Source organism: Notechis scutatus, chromosome 2, assembly GCF_049901735.1.
Source record: "Notechis scutatus isolate UNSWTSFEM ecotype Mainland chromosome 2, rNotScu1.2, whole genome shotgun sequence".
Lineage (NCBI taxonomy): Eukaryota > Metazoa > Chordata > Lepidosauria > Squamata > Elapidae > Notechis > Notechis scutatus.
This window is the reverse complement of record NC_142010.1, coordinates 80,804,935-80,823,846: the sequence shown is the minus strand read 5'-3', so window position 1 is coordinate 80,823,846 and position 18,912 is coordinate 80,804,935. Positions and strand designations below refer to the sequence as shown.

At 37.2% G+C, this 18,912-nt stretch overlaps 1 protein-coding gene across 3 annotated transcripts; it reads left to right on the top strand.

The window, feature by feature from the left end:
- The first annotated feature begins 262 nt into the window (after positions 1 to 262).
- On the top strand, positions 263 to 18,642 carry LOC113425004 (F-box/LRR-repeat protein 21-like). 3 transcript variants are annotated; one of them, XM_026686980.2, is made up of 7 exons: positions 263 to 369; positions 2,320 to 2,426; positions 5,476 to 5,603; positions 10,943 to 11,402; positions 12,665 to 12,787; positions 14,020 to 14,191; positions 16,878 to 18,642. In XM_026686980.2, exons 4-7 carry the CDS (start codon positions 11,031 to 11,033, stop codon positions 17,519 to 17,521), a joined length of 1,311 nt encoding a protein of 436 aa, XP_026542765.1. In that variant the 5' UTR covers positions 263 to 369; positions 2,320 to 2,426; positions 5,476 to 5,603; positions 10,943 to 11,030; the 3' UTR covers positions 17,522 to 18,642. The 3 variants fall into 3 exon arrangements, with proteins under 3 accessions (XP_026542765.1, XP_087811406.1, XP_026542764.1); XM_087955280.1 differs by having other exon boundaries at positions 263 to 688; XM_026686979.2 differs by lacking the exon at positions 5,476 to 5,603.
- The last annotated feature ends 270 nt before the right edge of the window (positions 18,643 to 18,912 follow it).

Below are 18,912 nucleotides of genomic sequence, written 5' to 3'. Positions count from 1 at the left end.
TCACGTGAGGATCTTCTTTTTTCCCCGACGCCGCGAGGTCCGCGCATGCGTTATGGTCTTTTCCCACCTTTCTCGGGAGCGAGGCGAGATGGAGAAGGTAGTTACCTTCGCCGTCCGCAAGGGAGCGGAAGCGAGCGACGAGAAGTTCGAGCTCCCGAATCTGGGTCAACCAGGTGCGTAGCAGGCAAGCGCCTGCGCGGGAAGAACACGTCGGTGGGCGGGGGGAAACTGCTGTCAAGCGGCAATGCCCACTCTAGTCCGTAGTCGCGGAAGTGGGTCTCGGTGGCGTCGCGTGCGGCTCCTCTGCCCGCCACCCTTCGCAGCCGCTGTGCTGCCTGAATCCCGGCGGACTGAGGCGCGGCGATCGACGTAAGTTTCGGGGAAGGGGAGGGGGGCGTCTATCATTTAGGCGAGATCTGGCTTCTTCGCCAGAAACTTGGGCCTTGCTCTGGCTCTGCGGAGGCCGGTGAGGTCAGCAGAGATTGGAAGGTAGAGAAAGAGCCTCGGGAAAAAGAGCCAGTTGGTTCGGAGATCCGGACTAGCGGCGGGGACATGTAGAAGGGGCTGAAGGGAAGGACGTACCGGTAGATCGCCTTCTGATGTTGACCAGCCTTCCTTGCCAAGCTCCCCGACCCAAGTACTTTACGTTGCACTCTGGCTTGGCGGCTGTCGGTGGATGGCCGGGCAGGTAAGCTATCCCAAAGAATAGCTTCAGGGGACCAAAATACTTTCAAAGTCGTGGTTTTCCAGGAGAGGGTTGGGACGGTTGTGTGCCTCATCTGACGCCTGTCTTTGGGAGGATTTCTCCCCGCAAGAGAAAGATTTGATGCAGGTAAAACGGTAAACTCAAAAGGGAGGGATGAAATGGAGATCTCTCGCCTAGAAGCTCTTCCTGGATACCTGTTGTTTTGTTTCATCGCTGTTAGGTCACTAAACGAAAAAAAAAAAAAAAAGCAAAGAATAAGGCCAAAACCGTGAGTTTTGAGTGCGGTGGTGACAATATGCACACAATAAAGCAATTATAAGTCTTCAAGAAGGGTCAGGGAGGCCTGAACCCTCCCTGGGGTTCATGGAGAAAAAAGAAAAAGAAAAGTCAAGCGGTAGCCTAAATAAGTAATTCTCAGCAATTCATCCAGAGTCTGTGATTCATTATGAACTGAAAATCTGTTTGATGTAAAATTCCATGTGTCTGGCTGTGCTTCCCACAGCTATTTGTAAACACTGGTATAGCTGCTAGACATAACTGCACCCCCCTCCAACATCCATGTAAGTCCGGTCAGTGCATCTTGAAAATGGGTCAAGATGACACTTTGGGTGCTTTCGTTTTCTATGTCTTTTATTGCTAGCATGTTACAAAGGTTAATGGTCTCACCAGGCTCAAAGTTGACTCAGCCTTCCATCCTTCTGAGATGGGTAAAAATGAGGACCCAAATTGTTGGGGGCAATATGCTGACTCTGTAAACCACTTAGAGAGGGCTGTAAAGCTTTGTAAAGTAGTATATAAGTCTATTGCTATTAATGGTGCTATCTCATTAACAGTGCCATTGTATTATTTTGACATATGTATGTATGTATATATGTGTGTGTGTGTGTGTACACACACACACACACACACAAAGACATGGACATATACATCGTGAAAGAATACATCTATGATGGCTACTGTTTGTTCTGGCAGGTTTTGAAAAGGTGCAAATGCAGAAGTCCTCATTGCAAATTGGAGTATGCAAACAGACTTCCAGAGAAAATTGTGCTTAGTTTATCAGACAGCTGCAGGAAATAGTGTCAATATATAACTGCATGTAATTTGGTACATATGTATATGTTTTAAAATGCATTCTCTAATTTTTTTTACTGAAATTGCCTTTTTAACACAATTATAGTTATTGAAGATAAACAGTTACTACAATAATCCATTTAGTTTTCCCCAAAACAGAGTGCCAGAACAGAATGAGGCCAGTGACATGAGATAACTAGGGGGCAGTACAGTTTATCAATCTGCTTACCTCCTGTCTCAGATACAACAGGATAGCATATTAACCTGGCTGTAAGGAAGAACTTACAGAATTTATTTTTCCAAACTATGGCAACCTTAAGACTCGTGGACTTCAACTCCCAGCTATATTGGCTGGAGAATTCTGGGAGTTGAAGTCCACAAGTATTAAAGTTTACAAGTTTGTAGACATCTGCTCTATGTAAATGAGACTAGAGTCAGTTGTAATGATGATTACATTCTTGCATTTTCTGAAAAGTTGAGAAAACTGTTCTGAAGTAATGTTTTGGCAGATTATAATAGAATTTCTTTACTGTTTTATATAGCCTAGAAGTGCAAGCAGGCAGATGCAGGTAATTGCCTCATGGCCACAATTAACCATTGGGATGAACATCGTTCATCCAGCATTGTGTAACGTGGACCAGCATTTTAGGTAAGGAAATACTCCTACAGAAAGATGTTTCAAAGCCTCACTGTATTTAATTTTATCATTCTAATTAATACTAAAACATTCATAAAAGTTTGCTTATATGTTTTTCCCCAGAAATATGTATTCTGAATCTAACAATCATCTTGATTCTGTTTTATTGTTACAGGTATATATTGTTTTATTGTTATGTAAACCAAAAAGTTATCTTCTGCAAGACTATCATATATCTTGGAAAATATTGAAATGGAAGAGTCCTATAATGAAATTATATTAATTTAACTTTCTATGACTATTTCTGGTTAATTTAGCATTTAATATATTAATAAATATTGCATCCAAAATGTCATGACAGCTGTATAGCTAGTTTCTACACTTAGGTATATATTTACTCAAAATGTATGTGATTTTTAGTCAAATATTGATATTTGTTTTTTTAGTTATTAAAATAACTGATCTGCATTTAATAAACATTTTTAATTAGTGTGTATCTTTTCAACCCTGTGCTCTAGTATGAGTAGTTTCTTTTTGCCAAACCCATTGGTAAATCTTGATAAATCTCATATTACTCAGAATTAGGTTCTCAACATTGATTTCCACTGGCAGGGAAAAATATCATGTCTTATAACCTAATTCTATTTTATTATTAACTAGATTTATATTTTGATTTTTTTTATTCAGAAGATAAAGGCAAAGTATTATAGGTTTGCTTCCTCATTTTTAACTCCCATAACAACCTATGGGTATAAATTCGACAGAGATAAACAGAGAGTAATTGATCCAAAGTCACCCAGTGAGCTTCTGGGGCAACTCTGTATCCCCAGTGGAAGTCTAACATCTTAGCCACTTCACAACACTGGTTGTATATAAGTATCATGTTATGAATACTTATATGGTATAAATCTACATTTAATTCACTGCAGCTTAGTGTTTGATTATTCATCAGGGCTATTCTTACATTACTAACAAACTTCAACATCTTGCATCCTAGAATGCTCTAGCATCCACATGGATGGCATAAATATAACCAGCTTTTTCCTTTCTATTCTGTACAGATATTCATTGGCATATTGCCGATGGGCTTAGATATTAACATGGCCATAATGATTACTAGCTATTGACATACTTAATTTGTCTAATTGTCTTTAAAAGCCATTTAAATAATGGCTACTGCTGAATTTTATACCAACAAAATATGCCATATGTATTTTTTCCTTTTTTTGCCTATTCTGAATTTCCTGCCAATTGGCTAAAATTAATTGTAAGTTCTAATGTTTCATGGAGAGATCATTTTCTCATCTTTTTTTCCTCAGTGCCTACATTATCATTATGTTAAATATTTTTTTGCAATGTCACTATAAAGTAAAAAAAGACATATATTTGAGGAATCCTATTTTTTACGTTGCTCAAATTTTGAAATGCTTGTAAGGTTGTAGTTTTAGTCTCCTCATTCTTATTTATGCTAGAGCAGTCTGCTTAGAAAACATGAGCATTGGAGCCTCATTCATGCTTTCAAAATGTAACCAGATGAAGATAGTTGGTGAAAATCAATCCTACAGGATCTGGACTATAAGCAGCCATATTACTGTTAGATAACAGCAATGAAATTTGGATACTCACTTTGTTGTCATGTACAGTTGGTCCTCAATTTATGACTGGTCGAAGATACAACCAACCTGAAAAAGGAGATTTATAATCTCAATCTGAAGCTATCCTTGTTGGAGCCTCCCTGCCATCATGTGACCACATTTCAAATGCTTGGCATCATGGTCAAATTTACATCCGTTCGCAGTATGCTGTGATCATGTGATTGCATTTAACAACAGTTTAACTGAAAACAACAATGTTGTTAATGCTGCATTTGCTTAATGACCACTGCAAACAAGTCATAAAACCAGGTTGATCATCTGTCTGACCTGTTTTATAACCACTATGCAGGCTTCATTATGGTCATAACTTGAGGACTACCTGTAGTGAATGTTTGAATTTTTTAGCCCAAATCTGATAGCCATATCCATATCCATATGCTACAAAGCTGGCATTCTGTCATAAAAGCCTTGAGAGCTATTTTCTAGCTATTTGTTTTTGCTGTTGCTTTTGCACATAAATGATTACAGTTTAATGTTATCAGATAAACGTTGTTGAGTTTAAATGTGTGTATTTACTTTTTCATAAGTAAAGCCACAAAGAAATTGGAAATTTTCATTTCCTTTCTTATGAAAGCTTAGATTTGGTCAGTTATTATTGGTTTTCAGGCTAAGATTTCAATAATTGTAATTAAAATTCACAATTTTCTGAATTTGGATGCAATAAATACTAAATTGCATTTCGCAAAAAGCGAAAGCTGAATCTTCCAAAGTGGATTACTCTGAAACAGGTTTGCCAAGTTGGTTCTTATAATGCTAAATGAGTTTCTTATGCACAAATGAAACTGTTCTTTCTCTCTTGCTTCAGGAGACAAAAAGATGCACACAATATAACTATAGCACTACACTGTACTCTCACAGCTTGAGAAACACAGTACAAAGTGCTGAAGGAAGGGTGCCATTCAGCACTCACATAGTCAAGAGAAGGGGAGTAACAAATTGCTTGGGTGTGTTAAGTTATTTACAAATTATCCTAAACAAACATATGTATCCATGGCACTCTCCTCTATGTAGAATACGTTATTGGAAGATGAGTTCTGATTTTACAAATGCATGTACAAACATGTATACTTTGTAAGGATTCCTGAGAAGGATATGAATCTTGAACCTCATCCATAGTTCTGCTTATCATGATCCTTGCAATATATCCTCTGCCAGATAGTTGCTTGTATGTATTTTAAAAAACGATATCATGAGAATTATAATTTCTTGAATTTAATAATGTCTCCTCTTATTGGTAAGTTTTCATATGTCCATATAAACTAGTACAAACTTTCATACTAATTCTCACCACAGTATATTGTTAATTACATTCTGTGACTTATTTACTAGTCATTCTAATTTAGTAGTATTAATGTATATATTTATATACTTTTCAAATATAATATTTTCTTCAAAATATTTTTAAGTGAACTTGGTGTATGCAACGGTTGCTGGAGTAACATCCCTGGTGGCTGAATTCTTCTGACCACAGAAAACATACAGCAGTGATGATAGCAGTAGAGATATCTTCCGCAATGTTATCCCTTGATTGAAGGTAACTGCTTTTCAGAACGGTCTGAACCTTTGGATTCCAGTCCATCTTGTCTCTAGAAAATGCCATGATTTTGGGGTGAGAGGATGGGTGGGAACATCTTTAATATTTCAAAAATATTTGGCTACAGTGGTCCAAGCTTTAAAAAGGATAACAGGCTCTGGTGATCTAAAACATTGTTGAGCTCTGTTATTAATCAAATTTAAAACATTTCTCCCTACCCCACTCAAACACATAGTAAAAGACTTTTATGTATCTTTCTTACTGTTTCTACAACCCACACCATATTATTTTACTTATATCCCTGTATTCTTCATGTGAGAATAATCTGTTTAAGATTTTCACCCAAAAAGAGATTTAAACTATGAAACTACAACTACTAATCTTTTAATTGGCACGCTGATTTCAGGAGGAGAAATTGCAGCTTTGTTAAGAAACTAATAAATTTGTGTATGGCAGTAGTTGGGCTTAATATACTATAACATTATTTTTATTTTATTTATTGAATAAATAAATGTATGTTCTGCCCATCTCACGAGAAAGTGACTCTGATTGCTTAGATTGAGTGTCAGGTATCTTATATCCCTGAACTTGTTCTTTGTGAAGGTTCTTTTATAGAAGATAAGGTTGACAAAGATAACTAGTCTATTGGTTCTATTTGTTATTTATTATTTTCTATTATTAGTTCTCTTATTAATAACCCTCTGAATATTGGTCTGTATTTGGGGGTGAAGATACCTTATATGAGTAGGAGGAATGCCATTTCATGGCCTACAGTAGGTGTTGGACTAATCATTTGTTCTGTTCCTAGGCCATTCTTATTTTTAAACTTCTTCACTAGTAATCTCAATGAGACAAATTTAATGGATCTGGCATCAAACAATTAGGCTTACAATTGCCCTTATCCAGTTTTTGAGAAAAATGAATTTCAGTTGTAGCACTTGCACTAGTTCAATGTATTTCAGCTTACCTTAAAGATAATTCAGTGTCCCAGAGATAAATGCTTCTTTTCAATAAATCCTATTATACTGTCAATTCTGTTTTGCATTTTCTTTACCTAGACCCAGGAAAGGGTTACATGATAGTAAATTAAAGAAAAGGGTAATCCAGACTGTCTTTTGTCTGATGACCAGAAAAATTAATGATTATCATGGTTAAGATGCTCGCCTGAAAACCAGAACTCGGTTCTAGCCCTGCCATAGGAATGAAAGATGCTGAGTGACTTTCGGTTGGTTACTCTGTCTTAGCTTAATCCACCTCACAATGTGGTTGTTGTGGATAAAATAGAAGAAGGAAGGAATATTATGTGTGTTCACTGCTTTGAATTATTTTTAAAGGCAGAATAAAAATCTAATAAACATTCTCACTTATGCATGGAATTACATTGTTGGAGACATTTTATGTAACATCAATTTGTACTCTGAAATAGTATGCATTGAATAGTTTTAGAACCTGTACTGTACAACAGAATTTCTCAATATATTTCATAGGTCAAAGAGATGCAGATAGGATTATGTATTCAGATACAACTTTTCCATTCTGTTTTACCATGTGCATACATATAAAGTTTTACTGTAATATATGTAGTCTTAATCACTTCTTTTTGTTTTATTCCTGGATTTAAGATTCAGACTAATTAATTATGCTATAACTGATTAAACTGATAATGAAAGTCCAGTATAGTTGACAAAATGATAAATTTATTAAATAAATTTGAAACCATTAATCCTAATTTTTATTTCATTAAAAGCTTTCCATCAAAGGAAATGAGAATGCCATTTTGAAGATTTTACTTGCCAGCTGCAATTTAACATGCAATTAATTAGACAATTTTTAGTTAGACATTCTTACTTAGTCAATTTAACAAGTCTCAAAAGTCCAGGGCCAGACCAAGGGTAGAACCACAGCACACAGCCCCCTCCTCCCCCCAGGTATGGCAAGTCCCGGATTGGGGCTCAACAACAAGTTAATAATTGCTGGAGCCTAAAAAAATATAATTAACATAAATACTATAAAACAGATGTCTCTATTACTAGCAGCTTTGTACATTTTAATTATGAAGGGGGAAAGAGGAGATGAACACTTGAATAAAGAAATTTACATAGTAGCTTTTCAACCAATCCAATGTTGCCCTTTTTAATTGACATTTTTCCCCTTTAGTTTTTATATCTAGATTCATAGGTCTCTAGTAGAGTCTTTCTATTAAATGTTCTTTGGAATCTAGAAACTTTTATATACAGGGAATGAGTTAAATATTTCATCGTATAAAATTAAGCATACTTTAAATACTTGATTGAAGCTAACATTATTTATCCATTCAGTATCAGTAGCCTCAGCTTCATGGTCAAAATTTCAAATTGTTGCCAATTAGAGAAAAAACATAAGAAACTTATTTTTTTAAATGGGTCTTTTTATGATATGTCTTGTAAACTTATTTTCTGGTATTAAGCAGTTTCTTTAAGTTTCAATATGCATGTATTAATGTATTGGGTTTATAGGCTGCTGCAGTCTGCTGGTTCTGGTTGTATGGAACAGTTAAAACATATAATCATGTAAAATAGCAACTAGAAATATGATTCAGGAGTCATAATTAAAAATATTAACAGTTGTAAAGAAAGTCTCCCAAACAAGAGGCCAATGGAACAATCTACCCTCCTTGACTTTATTGATTATTTCAATTTATATGGTTGCCTATCTCAAATTCATGACTGGGTAGCTAACAGTCTTAAAAGAAAAAGAAAAAAGCATCCTGTAGATCAGATTTCAAAGCCTAGCAAGATGGGTAAACCTCTGCATTGATAGATTTTGCCATAAATATTAATGAACTGGCCAACTCTTCTAGTCTGGTCAACTATCAAGAGCCTTAGATTTTCTCTACTATAAATTCAGTTTTTCCAGTTGTCTTCCCAAGTCTTCGGAGCTCAGTTTTAGCAGCACACAGAACCTGGATCCCAAACCAGTCACAACATCTTCTGATCATTTCTTATAATGTTGAGCCTATCCTTCCGTTGCACCCTAAACTCCCTGTTTACAAAAAGCATCTCCAAACTCACTTGGCCATCACTTTCTGGACATTGTTAGCATATAGTGTGGGGTTCACAGCGGCAGCGGCGGCAGAAGCGGCGGCGGCAGCAGAAGCAGCGGCGGCAGAAGCAGCAGCAGCGGCGGCGGGGGCAGAAGCGGGGGCAGCGGCGGCGGCAGAAGCAACGGCAGCGGTGGGGGCAGAAGCGGCGGCAGCGGCAGAAGCAGCGGGGCGGAAGCGGCAGCGGCGGCGGGGCAGAAGCGGCGGGGCAGAAACGGCGGCGGCACAAGCAGCAGCGGCGGCGGCACAAGCAGCAGCGGCAGAAGCAGCGGTGGCGGTGGCAGAAGCAGCGGCAGAAGCAGCGGCGGCGGCAACAGCAGGAGGTGGCGGAGCGGGACTCTTGGGCTGCGGCTGCCTCGGCACGAGGAGCGCTCTGACGGCACCTGCCTTTTCTGTTGCTGCTTGGCTCGCGCCGCCTCGTGCCTGCCTCTCCTCCTCCTCCTCGCTGGCTCTTGTACAAAGGTTGGGGTGGGCACTGGGCCGCATTACGAGGTGACCTGGGCCGCATGCGGCCCGTGGGCCGCGGGTTGGACAAGCCTGGTCTAGAGGATTCAGAGGACTAAAGCAAGAACTCCCAAGCTGTGAACTAAAACTGCTCAGGGAAATGCAAAGTTATTCAAAATTAATAATGGAATCTCCCAGGAAGCAGCTGACTTTCAAACCCACAGTGACTCCCATCTTGCTGGATTTGCATGTTACTCTAATTCTCCCCATTTAAAGAGACAGCTTCTATGCACCTGAAAGTATTTCAATAGTGTCACTTACTCAGCCAACGATTAAGAGGTACAGGTTGGTGTTGTCCGCAGACTGATTAAATCTGATCCTATGCCACTGGATGATCTTGCCATGTAGTTTCATTTACCTAAAAGGAATGGGAGAAAGTGTATGGTTCAGGGCATCCCTCAAGAGGTTTAAGGTTTGATTTCTTCCTCAGTCCTTCCACACTCCTTTCGGGAAAGAGGAAAACTATATAGATAATTATGCATATTCTTTTTGGGGGAAAAACATACAGTGGTAAATTAATTTTCTATGAAGGAGCCTGAAGTGAAAATTAACTTAAGAATCTGTTATGCCATGGGTCCCCAACCTATTGGCCAGCAGGTTACATGAGTGGCTGGCCAGAGTGGCTGGCTAGCATGCATGTGCATCACTCCTCGCTTGCGCTAGCATCACCACAAGTGACATGCGGGTGCTAGCATCGCCATGGGTGCTACCATCTACGCAGCTCACAGCCCCATTTGTACACGTTCATGTCTCCCCGGGCCACCAACCCAGAAAGCTTGGGGAACTCTGTATTATACTATGGGTGCAGCAGTTTAACTTGCAACTACTTTTGTGGCTCCCTGGATCTCTGAGATTGCACTGCCAAAATTCAGTGACAGAATAGCTGAATTTGATTGCCAACTTCCTAGAAAGGAATGAGGACAGGAACCTTCTGACAGGTAAACCTATATTCTATATTCTCACCCTCAGTACCATTTTTAGTACAGTTTTTAAGCCTTTGTAAAGAAGAAAATAATAAGGAAGATTTATGAAGATGAATAAATCAAGTGTGATGGAATGTAATCTGGATTTCTTGGAAGGAGGAGGTGGATTCCAAAGGAATAAGAGGCAGCTCAGTCCAAATACTTCATGTAAGAGAAAGAGGGTGAAGATAGCCACTCCCTAATAGTTCTCAGAGTGTATGCTTCATATTGAAAGAGTGTTTAGTTTGGCAAGATGTCAAAAGTAAGAAAGACACGTGATTCTTCCAAGCACATTTCTTTATTGTTCCACACCTATAAGACAGAATCTTTCGAAACTGATTCCTCTGAAATGCACCCCTTTCCTCCTGGGAATTCAGACTGCTACCTGCCATCATCTAGGAATCACTGCTAGACAGTTTTCATTTTCAAAGCCCTGAAAAAAAATCCTAAAATTGGCATTTTCAAGACTCACCTTAAATATAACAGTGGAATTTGGAACAAAGAGTCGTGAGATGGGCAGCTATATAAATGAAATAAATTGCTTTCCAAAGGCCTATAGTTACCACTTTACTAAACCCAGAGAGGGAGAAGTAATCTTTAAGTCAGCCACAACTTTTCTTGGATGTCAGCAGAAGACATCTAACTGACCAGTGTAAAATTGGGGATTTGAATGGCTTCCATTCACCCCTCAGACAGTGTGTAATCTTTCTAAAAATAAGGATTATATAAATATTGATTAATATTGTCAGATTTTGCATTCTGAAAGTCCTTTAACTCTGTCCCTATTTCTGTAGAGATCAGCTGTATTTCAAAACTTACAGAAACCTTTGTCAATTCTACACAATTCAACAGTATTTGACGTGATTTCTTTTTGTCATCGGTATGAAGAGGACCAAGGAGACAGTTAAATATGAAAATCCCATCCTTCAAACACTAGAAAGCAAAAAAAAGCAAAAAACTGGTTTTTATAGCTCAATGTTTGCTGCATCTCATTCTTTCAACTTGACTGACTGGGGAAACCTGCCCATCCATGTAGTATTGCAAATCTTTCAGTATCTGCCTCTTGTTGATCGTGCTCGAGCCTCTTCAGTTTGCCGGAGATGGAATGAAGTATTTCATGTCCCTGATCTTTGGAGAAAGTTTGAATTTGAGCTGAATCAGCCTGCTACGTCTTACTTGAAGTCTACTCATCCCGATCTTATTCAGCAGATTATCAAGAGACATGCTAATCATTTGCAGTATGTAAGCTTCAAGGTAAAGAATGTTTTAATAACTCTGCATTTTGTTATATTTTCCCCCCCTTGGATTGCATTTTCTTGGGGAGTTTTTTGTGGGAAAGCTTATTTTATATATTGCCTACTTGAAGTATTGAAAAAATGCTACTTAGAAGTGTTAAAGTAGATTTGGGGATTCCAGCTCAATCATTCCCTTACACTCTTTTCCCTTCAACCCTGATGTGATTCACAATATCCCCCAGTTCTTAATTTATTAATATATGCTAATATATATTGCTAGTACGTGTATGATATGCCATACACTAAATAAATGAATAAATCCCCCCAGTCCTTCAGAGCAGGAGGTGTGGGAGGAATTGCTGGCAGCAAACAATATACATTCAGCACAAGTTAATAGACATATTTATATACAGACCAAACAGAAGCAGAGTGAAATATAGATCATTATTTCTCATCACATCTAACTTTAGAAATCTGGGAATAAACATGTAAGGGACTGTCTTTTACTGTCTCTTGAGTGAAGTCTTAGTGTATTTTCTTTAAAAACGAATCAATCTTGATCACCTGAATAGTATGTCAGGCATATCCTATGCACGGTTATTCCTTGTATTTTTTATATTTTTAAATGTACAAGTAGAACTTGCTTAACAACTGCCTGTTCAGCAACCTGTTTAGCAAAGGTTGAAGTTACAATGGCACTGTAAAAGTAAATTTACAACCAGTTCTTGCTCTTGCAATCATAGCAGTATCCCTGTGGTCACATGATCAAGATTAAGCAGTAGGCTTTTATGATTGTGGTAGCATCCCTCGGTCATGTGATCACTATTTGTACGCTTCATAGCTGGCTTCTGATTGGCAGAATCAATGGAAAAGCCAATCTTAAAATTGTAAGTTGTGTTCACAAGATGTCTCACTAATGACCCATGTCATTACTTAACAACCAAATGAAAATGGTGTTGTAAGTCCATTGTGGTCACTTGATGTTTTGCTTAATGGCCATATTACTTAGTTGCTAGGCCCAGTTGTTGCAAAGCAAGGACCACCTGTGTTCAATTTATACATGCTTGTTTGAAATCCTGTATCAGCTTCTATATATATTTGGGCACCTTTCTGTTCAAGAGTTGCAGGTGATGAGTGGTTAACCTTAATTACCTGATGAAAAGCTTAAGTAGCCCTGAGGATCAAAGGGTTCCAATATGCTTTAAAGCTAGGAAAGAAGTATGAAAGGAATGGCAGCATGAGATAATCTTTATCTTGATGAAATACTGTTTTTTTTTCCAGGTTGATAGTAGTACCGAGTCTGCAGAAGCAGCATGTGATATTCTTTCTCAGCTGGTGAATTGTTCTATCAAGACGCTTGGCTTAATTTCAACAGCAAAGCCAAGTTTTATGGATGTTTCTAAGGTATTACTTGCAAAGATATGAACATGGAAAACTGATAGTTACATATATATTTATGCTGCATATATATTTGGAAACACAGCCTATAGAATTCCCACACGCCCCCACCCCCATGTGTCACCTTTGAAAATAATTCATTGATTAGTTTTGCTTTAAGAACAAAGTTCTGGTACAATAGGAACATTTACAAATTGAGAGAAAAAGGACTTTTTGTAGTCCTCTCTTTCTGTTGCAGTCCCTTGTCATTTCGAGAAGATCCATCAATCCTTGGGAACAAAGTGAAGAAGTAGCTACAGTATAAAGAAGGGGATGAGGTTGCTGAAATAGAATCCTCCAAATCCATATTCTTTAAAACATGTTGTATATATCCTGTATCATAAAATAATTTTGTAAGAGCTGGAATATTCAGGTGATATATTACCATTTCAGTTGCTTCTGAAAATCTTAGCCATTTGATGATTCATTATCTTGCAAATGTACTGCATATTTCTGCTAAATTAGATAAATAAGCATTCAAGTTTGTATACTATAATTCACATCACTAGCCCCCAGGATCATACTGACTAGAGTTGGGAAAGTTTTAAAGCACCGTTTCTGATAATAAAATCTACAAGAAAAGTGTTTTTTAAAAAAACTATCCTCATGTCATTGGACTCCTTTCAATATAATTACAGCGAACATCCACTCAAACTGTATTTCTTCACAATTATTTCAAATCGGTTATTTCATAAACCGATGTAATTAAGATTATTTCACAGTAATTCCCTTTCCACAATTCATTTTCTGTGTGCGTCTCAGATTTACTGCAGTCGATGTTCAACTCAGCAGACAGGGTGAGGGGGAGTAATCTATTGCTCAATGCTTTTCTTTCATCTAAATTACATAAGTGGTTGTAAACTTTTGGCAAAATTATGCTATTACCACACTGTTTGAATTCGATCTGCTGAGTAGTTGTTATTGCATTCAGGCCTGGTGTACTCATAAATAAAGAAAATTCTTTGATTGTTAAGGGTCTATTCTTCAATATTAATAGTTCTCAATCATCTACCTTATGTGTATTTTATGGTAATGACTCATTAAATATTTCTAGATAATCATCCCTTCTGAAAAAGTTCTCCTTAAACAGCTTTTTAGAAATATGAACTGACAGTATTACCCCTTTTAATAAAAATGCAGTGAATTTATAACTATAGGAGATATATATGAAATGTTTCTTTTCTAATTTGTTTGAATAGGCTCATTTTGTATCAGCGCTGACAGTAGTGTTCATCAATTCCAAGTCATTATCTTCCATTAAGATTGAAGATACACCAGTAGATGATCCATCCTTGAAGGTCCTTGTTGCTAACAATAGTGACACTTTAAAATTGCTTAAAATGAGCAGCTGCCCTCATGTGTCACCTGCTGGTAAGTAATAAACTCAAGTAAACAAAAATACAACACTGCGGCAAGAGTAATGAACTATTGTTATTGTATTGCCTTTATCTTTTGGTTTCAAAATTATCTTGCTATATAGAATTTTTTTCCATGCCATTTTTTACTCTTGTCATTGCAGCTCATTCTTAAGTAGAAACTTAGAGCAGCTTTTTGGATGTAGCAACAGAAGCTATATATTATAAATGAAGAAGCAGGTTTATTATTTGGTAATGTCAATCTGCTGTGGAGTGCTCTGAATTTCATAGAATCATAAAACATAAGATCTGAAGGACTTTGCAAATCATCTAATCCAAAACCCTGTACCATAATGGCTTCTTAAATTCTCCCATCTTTCTTCTCATTGGAGTGGTGTGTAGTTGGTCATATTCTGGGAACATTACTGACTCTCCTATATCTTTTAATCTTAGGATAGCTGTCCATGGGGTTCCACCTAGTATTGGTGGGATACTATCTAGTATGGGGTCCCATCTAATATTCCCACCTAGAGTTTGCTGACATTAGCTTTCCTGAAATATTGTGTATGCGTGTGTGTATGTATGATCAGCATATTGAAAACCAGTATGTCATGTCACTTTCCCATTTAGAGCTGTACCCCTCAGTGTGACTGTGGTGCTCCTTGACAAAATATCCATCACACTGTGTCCAAATGTCCATCAGGAGCTTATATACCGGCCCTATATCTGATTTTTTTCAACATAGACCACCCTGTCTTTGAATGGCTGGGTGAACTGGACATTAACATTTGAACCACTATAAGTCCATGTATGTGCCATACGCTAAATAAATCGGTGTTCCCATTCTGTTTAGCTCTTCAACCAGCTCTTCCCTGTTGATTAAAATCAAATATAGGAGCACCAGCCATCTTTTTTTGTCCCCTTCAACCTTTTGCAAAAAAAATAATCAACCTTGGCTGATTTGGTTTTCTAGCTGATGTCCAGGTAATTGAAGTCTGCCATTATTACTAGATCTCTCTTCCACATGTCTTTGTAATCTTCTGCCTGACATGCCCGTCTGTAGCACAGATTAGTACAATACAATAATATACTTGTAATTTCATGTCTCAAAGACACTTTTTCAAAAGGCAACTGGAGTCCCTTGCTTTTTTTCTTGAAAACATTTCACTTCTCCTGTTTACAATACAGTCCTTTCCGCAACCCCAAGAAAGTTCCCTGCCCGTTTGCACTCTAAGTCAGGCGACTCTCAGGATAGAGATAGATGATCTATATTTTTTTAAAATAAGTTACACTCTTCAATCTGTGAATTCACCTATGTATGCATTCTTCAGGTAGTTTCTTTCTACCAGACTTAAATAATGCTTAGTAAATTATGTTGGTTTTTCTGCATTAAGTTATCTATTCTTTTAGTTTGGTCTCCATATATCTCAAAGAATCAGAATCCAAACCATTTCCATTGGCACAACATGTTTAACCAATTATTTGATTCTTGTAGACTTTCTTGTAAGGTCATATCATTCAACAGGAAGTAGTTTAAAATACTGTTGGTACCTCTAGCTTCATTGCTTTATTGCAGAGAAATCCAGTCCCTTGCAATATCTTCAGACTATATCAAGCTGGATCATTTGTTTCAATGTGTCTCAGTAGAAAGGCATAGTTAGGAACTTTTCAGTCATGTTCTGAATGTGAGACCCAGGAAAGAAGTACACTTCTCTTCATAAGTTAACAGGTTGCTTCTTCAATATGTTTCAATAGGGTGTCTCCAATTTTCATCACTTAATCACTTCATCCTCTTCGGGGCAAAGAAGATAAATCTTTTCCTTTCTAGAGCCTGTATGAGTCCTCCTCCTCAGCTCTGTATCCAGTTCTTTGCTAAGGAATCCAGAAGCACCATAAATGGAGAGGCTCTGGAAATCACCTTTTCATCCAAGTGGTCACTGGCCTGCTGCAACTTGCAACACATGTTCTTTTTTTAAAAAAAGATGACAACAAACATAGTTGTCCTGTGAGAGTCAAGAGAGTCACTATTTTGATATGCATGTTTTTCAGATGAGAAGGTGGTTGGAGAAGAGTTTTGCTCACTAGATGTGCTGTTTTTTTTTTTTTTATAAATTCCTAGTTAAGTAGGCATTTAGTTTATTTTTAGATCAAATTAGGCAAAATTACAAATTAATGATTGTCAAAAGATTTCACAAAAATATCTTCATTATGCAGAATTAAAACTGCATAAGCAATGGAACCAAAAACCCTCCTTGCATCACATTTTTGTCTTCCTGGTAGACAGTATATCTTTCTGTGACCAATTATTTTTTTGCAGCTTATATCTATCATGCATGGTTTTGGACTGAAGCTGTATTGAAAGAAATTTTATTGACTTTAAATATATTTTTTCTAAACGATTAACACTGTATATCAGTGTTTTTGATTAGAACTTGTCACTGTGGGAGAACCAACATTTTAAATGATAAACCCATTGAGACATTGATAGTATTTCTTTACTGAAATTGCAGATTTCTGAAATTGTTTTCTGAACAAATAGAGGAAATAATGTAGAACTTCTTCCCATCATTTTTATGATTTCCCCCCCATTCAGAATACATAAAATTATTTGCAACTTTGCTGGGCATATAAGCACTATAGCATAAAAAAAATAAATTGAAGTATATTTTATACACATATGTTAAATTTTCTGTCTTTTTTAGGAATTCTTTGTGTTGCTGACCAGTGTCACGGCCTTAGGGAGTTGGCTCTTAACTACCATCTACTAAGTGATGAACTGTTGCTGGCTCTTTCAAGTGAGAAGCATGTTAACCTGGAACATCTCCGTATAGATGTTGTAAGCGAGAATCCTGGACAGACTGAATTTCACACCATCAAAAAGCAAAGCTGGGATGCACTGATTAAGCATTCCCCTAAAGTCAACATTGTGATGTACTTCTTCCTATATGAGGAAGAGTTTGATGTATTCTTCAGAGAGGAAACGCCTGTAACTCATCTTTACTTTGGCCGTGCAGTAAGTAAATCAATGCTTGGCCGCATTGGATTGAACTGCCCAAGGCTTATTGAATTGGTTGTCTGTGCTAATGGTCTTCAGCCTTTGGATGATGAACTCATTCGCATTGCTGAACGTTGTAAGAATTTAACTGCCATGGGACTTGGTGAATGTGAAGTTACCTGTCGAGGCTTTATTGAATTTGTAAAGATGTGTGGAGGCAGACTCACACAACTATCCATTATGGAAGAAGTGCTCATTCCAGATAGTGACTATAATCTGGATCAAATTCATTCTGAAGTTTCCAAACATCTTGGAAGAATGTGGTTCCCTGATATGATGCCTACGTGGTAAACTCATCAAGCCATAAGACTATACTGGTCAGACCTGGCTATACAAGGATGCTGATTTCTATGCAAATAAGGAATTCTGAAGCTGAGATGTACGTAATTATGTAGTGGCAATAACATGCCCCTTGAGAAGTGGAATATGGTCTGCGCTGAAGTATATAGATTGAAAGTACATCTCTTTCATCTCAATTAAGCGCTTAGAGTATTCTCCAATTAATTAGAATAATTTAAAATTATGTCTTCAATTGTCACGGACATCATCTAGTGCAAAGTACTACAGTGCTAGTATTGTATCTGATACACTTGACTTTCTTTGGTGTCCCAAATTTTAAACTAAAGCTTGTTTTTCCTTTTCCTCTAATGAAAACTGATGGTAATGTACAAACTTGTAAAAAGCAGCAGAAACACTATTAGAATTGTGGCAAATGTATGACTGTGCTACAAAAGCTAGTGTTATAAAAATCTGCCTAAACGTTCTGTATAACAATAATAATCTGCTTCTTGGCTGCAAATTGCAGGAATGTAAAACTCCAGATATTGGGGTTCTGTTACTGACATGTTAGTGGGAGAGAAGTATAGTTCTGAGAATTAAGAGTTCAGAATAAAGGGAAGAGTCTGTATCCCCTGATGAACTTCTTAAATTTCAAATCTTGTAATTTGCCTTACCGAATTACTGAAAGTAACAAGTTTTTGTTAAATGAAAAAAATATACTTGAACAATTCTCTAAAGTTCAGATAAAGCTATCAGGATGTAACATTCTGCATTATGGAAAGATATAGCAATGTAATTGTTAGTGTTTAAAACAATCCCAAGTAAAGTCATCTCACCAATTTTTTTGAGTGGGCAGTTTTGTAATAACCAGATCATAATACTGTGTATAAAATAATGTCAGAATGTTGATGTACATGTACAAAAATAAAAAAGTCTATGACATTAATGCATTTTTATTACTATCACATATGTTAACGTATTTATCCGGGTGATAAATCTGAAATATTACTAGGTATAAAATAAAAATAAAAACTATATATCCCCTACAGTTAAGATGTATCAAACCAAAATGCATACCTTTACATTTGAACTAGTTGATACAGAAATAAAATTAAATGCAGTATGGTCCTTTATTTATTTATTTATTTATTTATAATGTAGCTGAACCTGTCAAATAAACAGTGCCACCTTGTGGGAATCAGGAAATATGTCTACCCTGTTGCCATTTGGAATGATCTCTCTACAGACATTTCTGTGGCTCCTACTCTTCTGTTATTAAACCTGGCCCTGGGGTCAGAGTGATTATATAGCTCCTGATTTGGTTTTATTTGGTTCTGGTAGATTTATGATTGATGTTTTGCTTTTCTAGTCAGCTCTTTGATATATTATAGATTTAAAATTGT

Coding starts and splice junctions, on each gene's coding strand:
- LOC113425004 (XM_026686979.2), top strand. CDS start 11,031: ATGAAGAGGACCAAGGAGACAGTTAAATATGAAAATCCCATCCTTCAA. Junction 11,403..12,664: donor TGCAGTATGTAAGCTTCAAG/GTAAAGAATGTT, acceptor TTTTTTTTCCAG/GTTGATAGTAGTACCGAGTC. Junction 12,788..14,019: donor GTTTTATGGATGTTTCTAAG/GTATTACTTGCA, acceptor TTGTTTGAATAG/GCTCATTTTGTATCAGCGCT.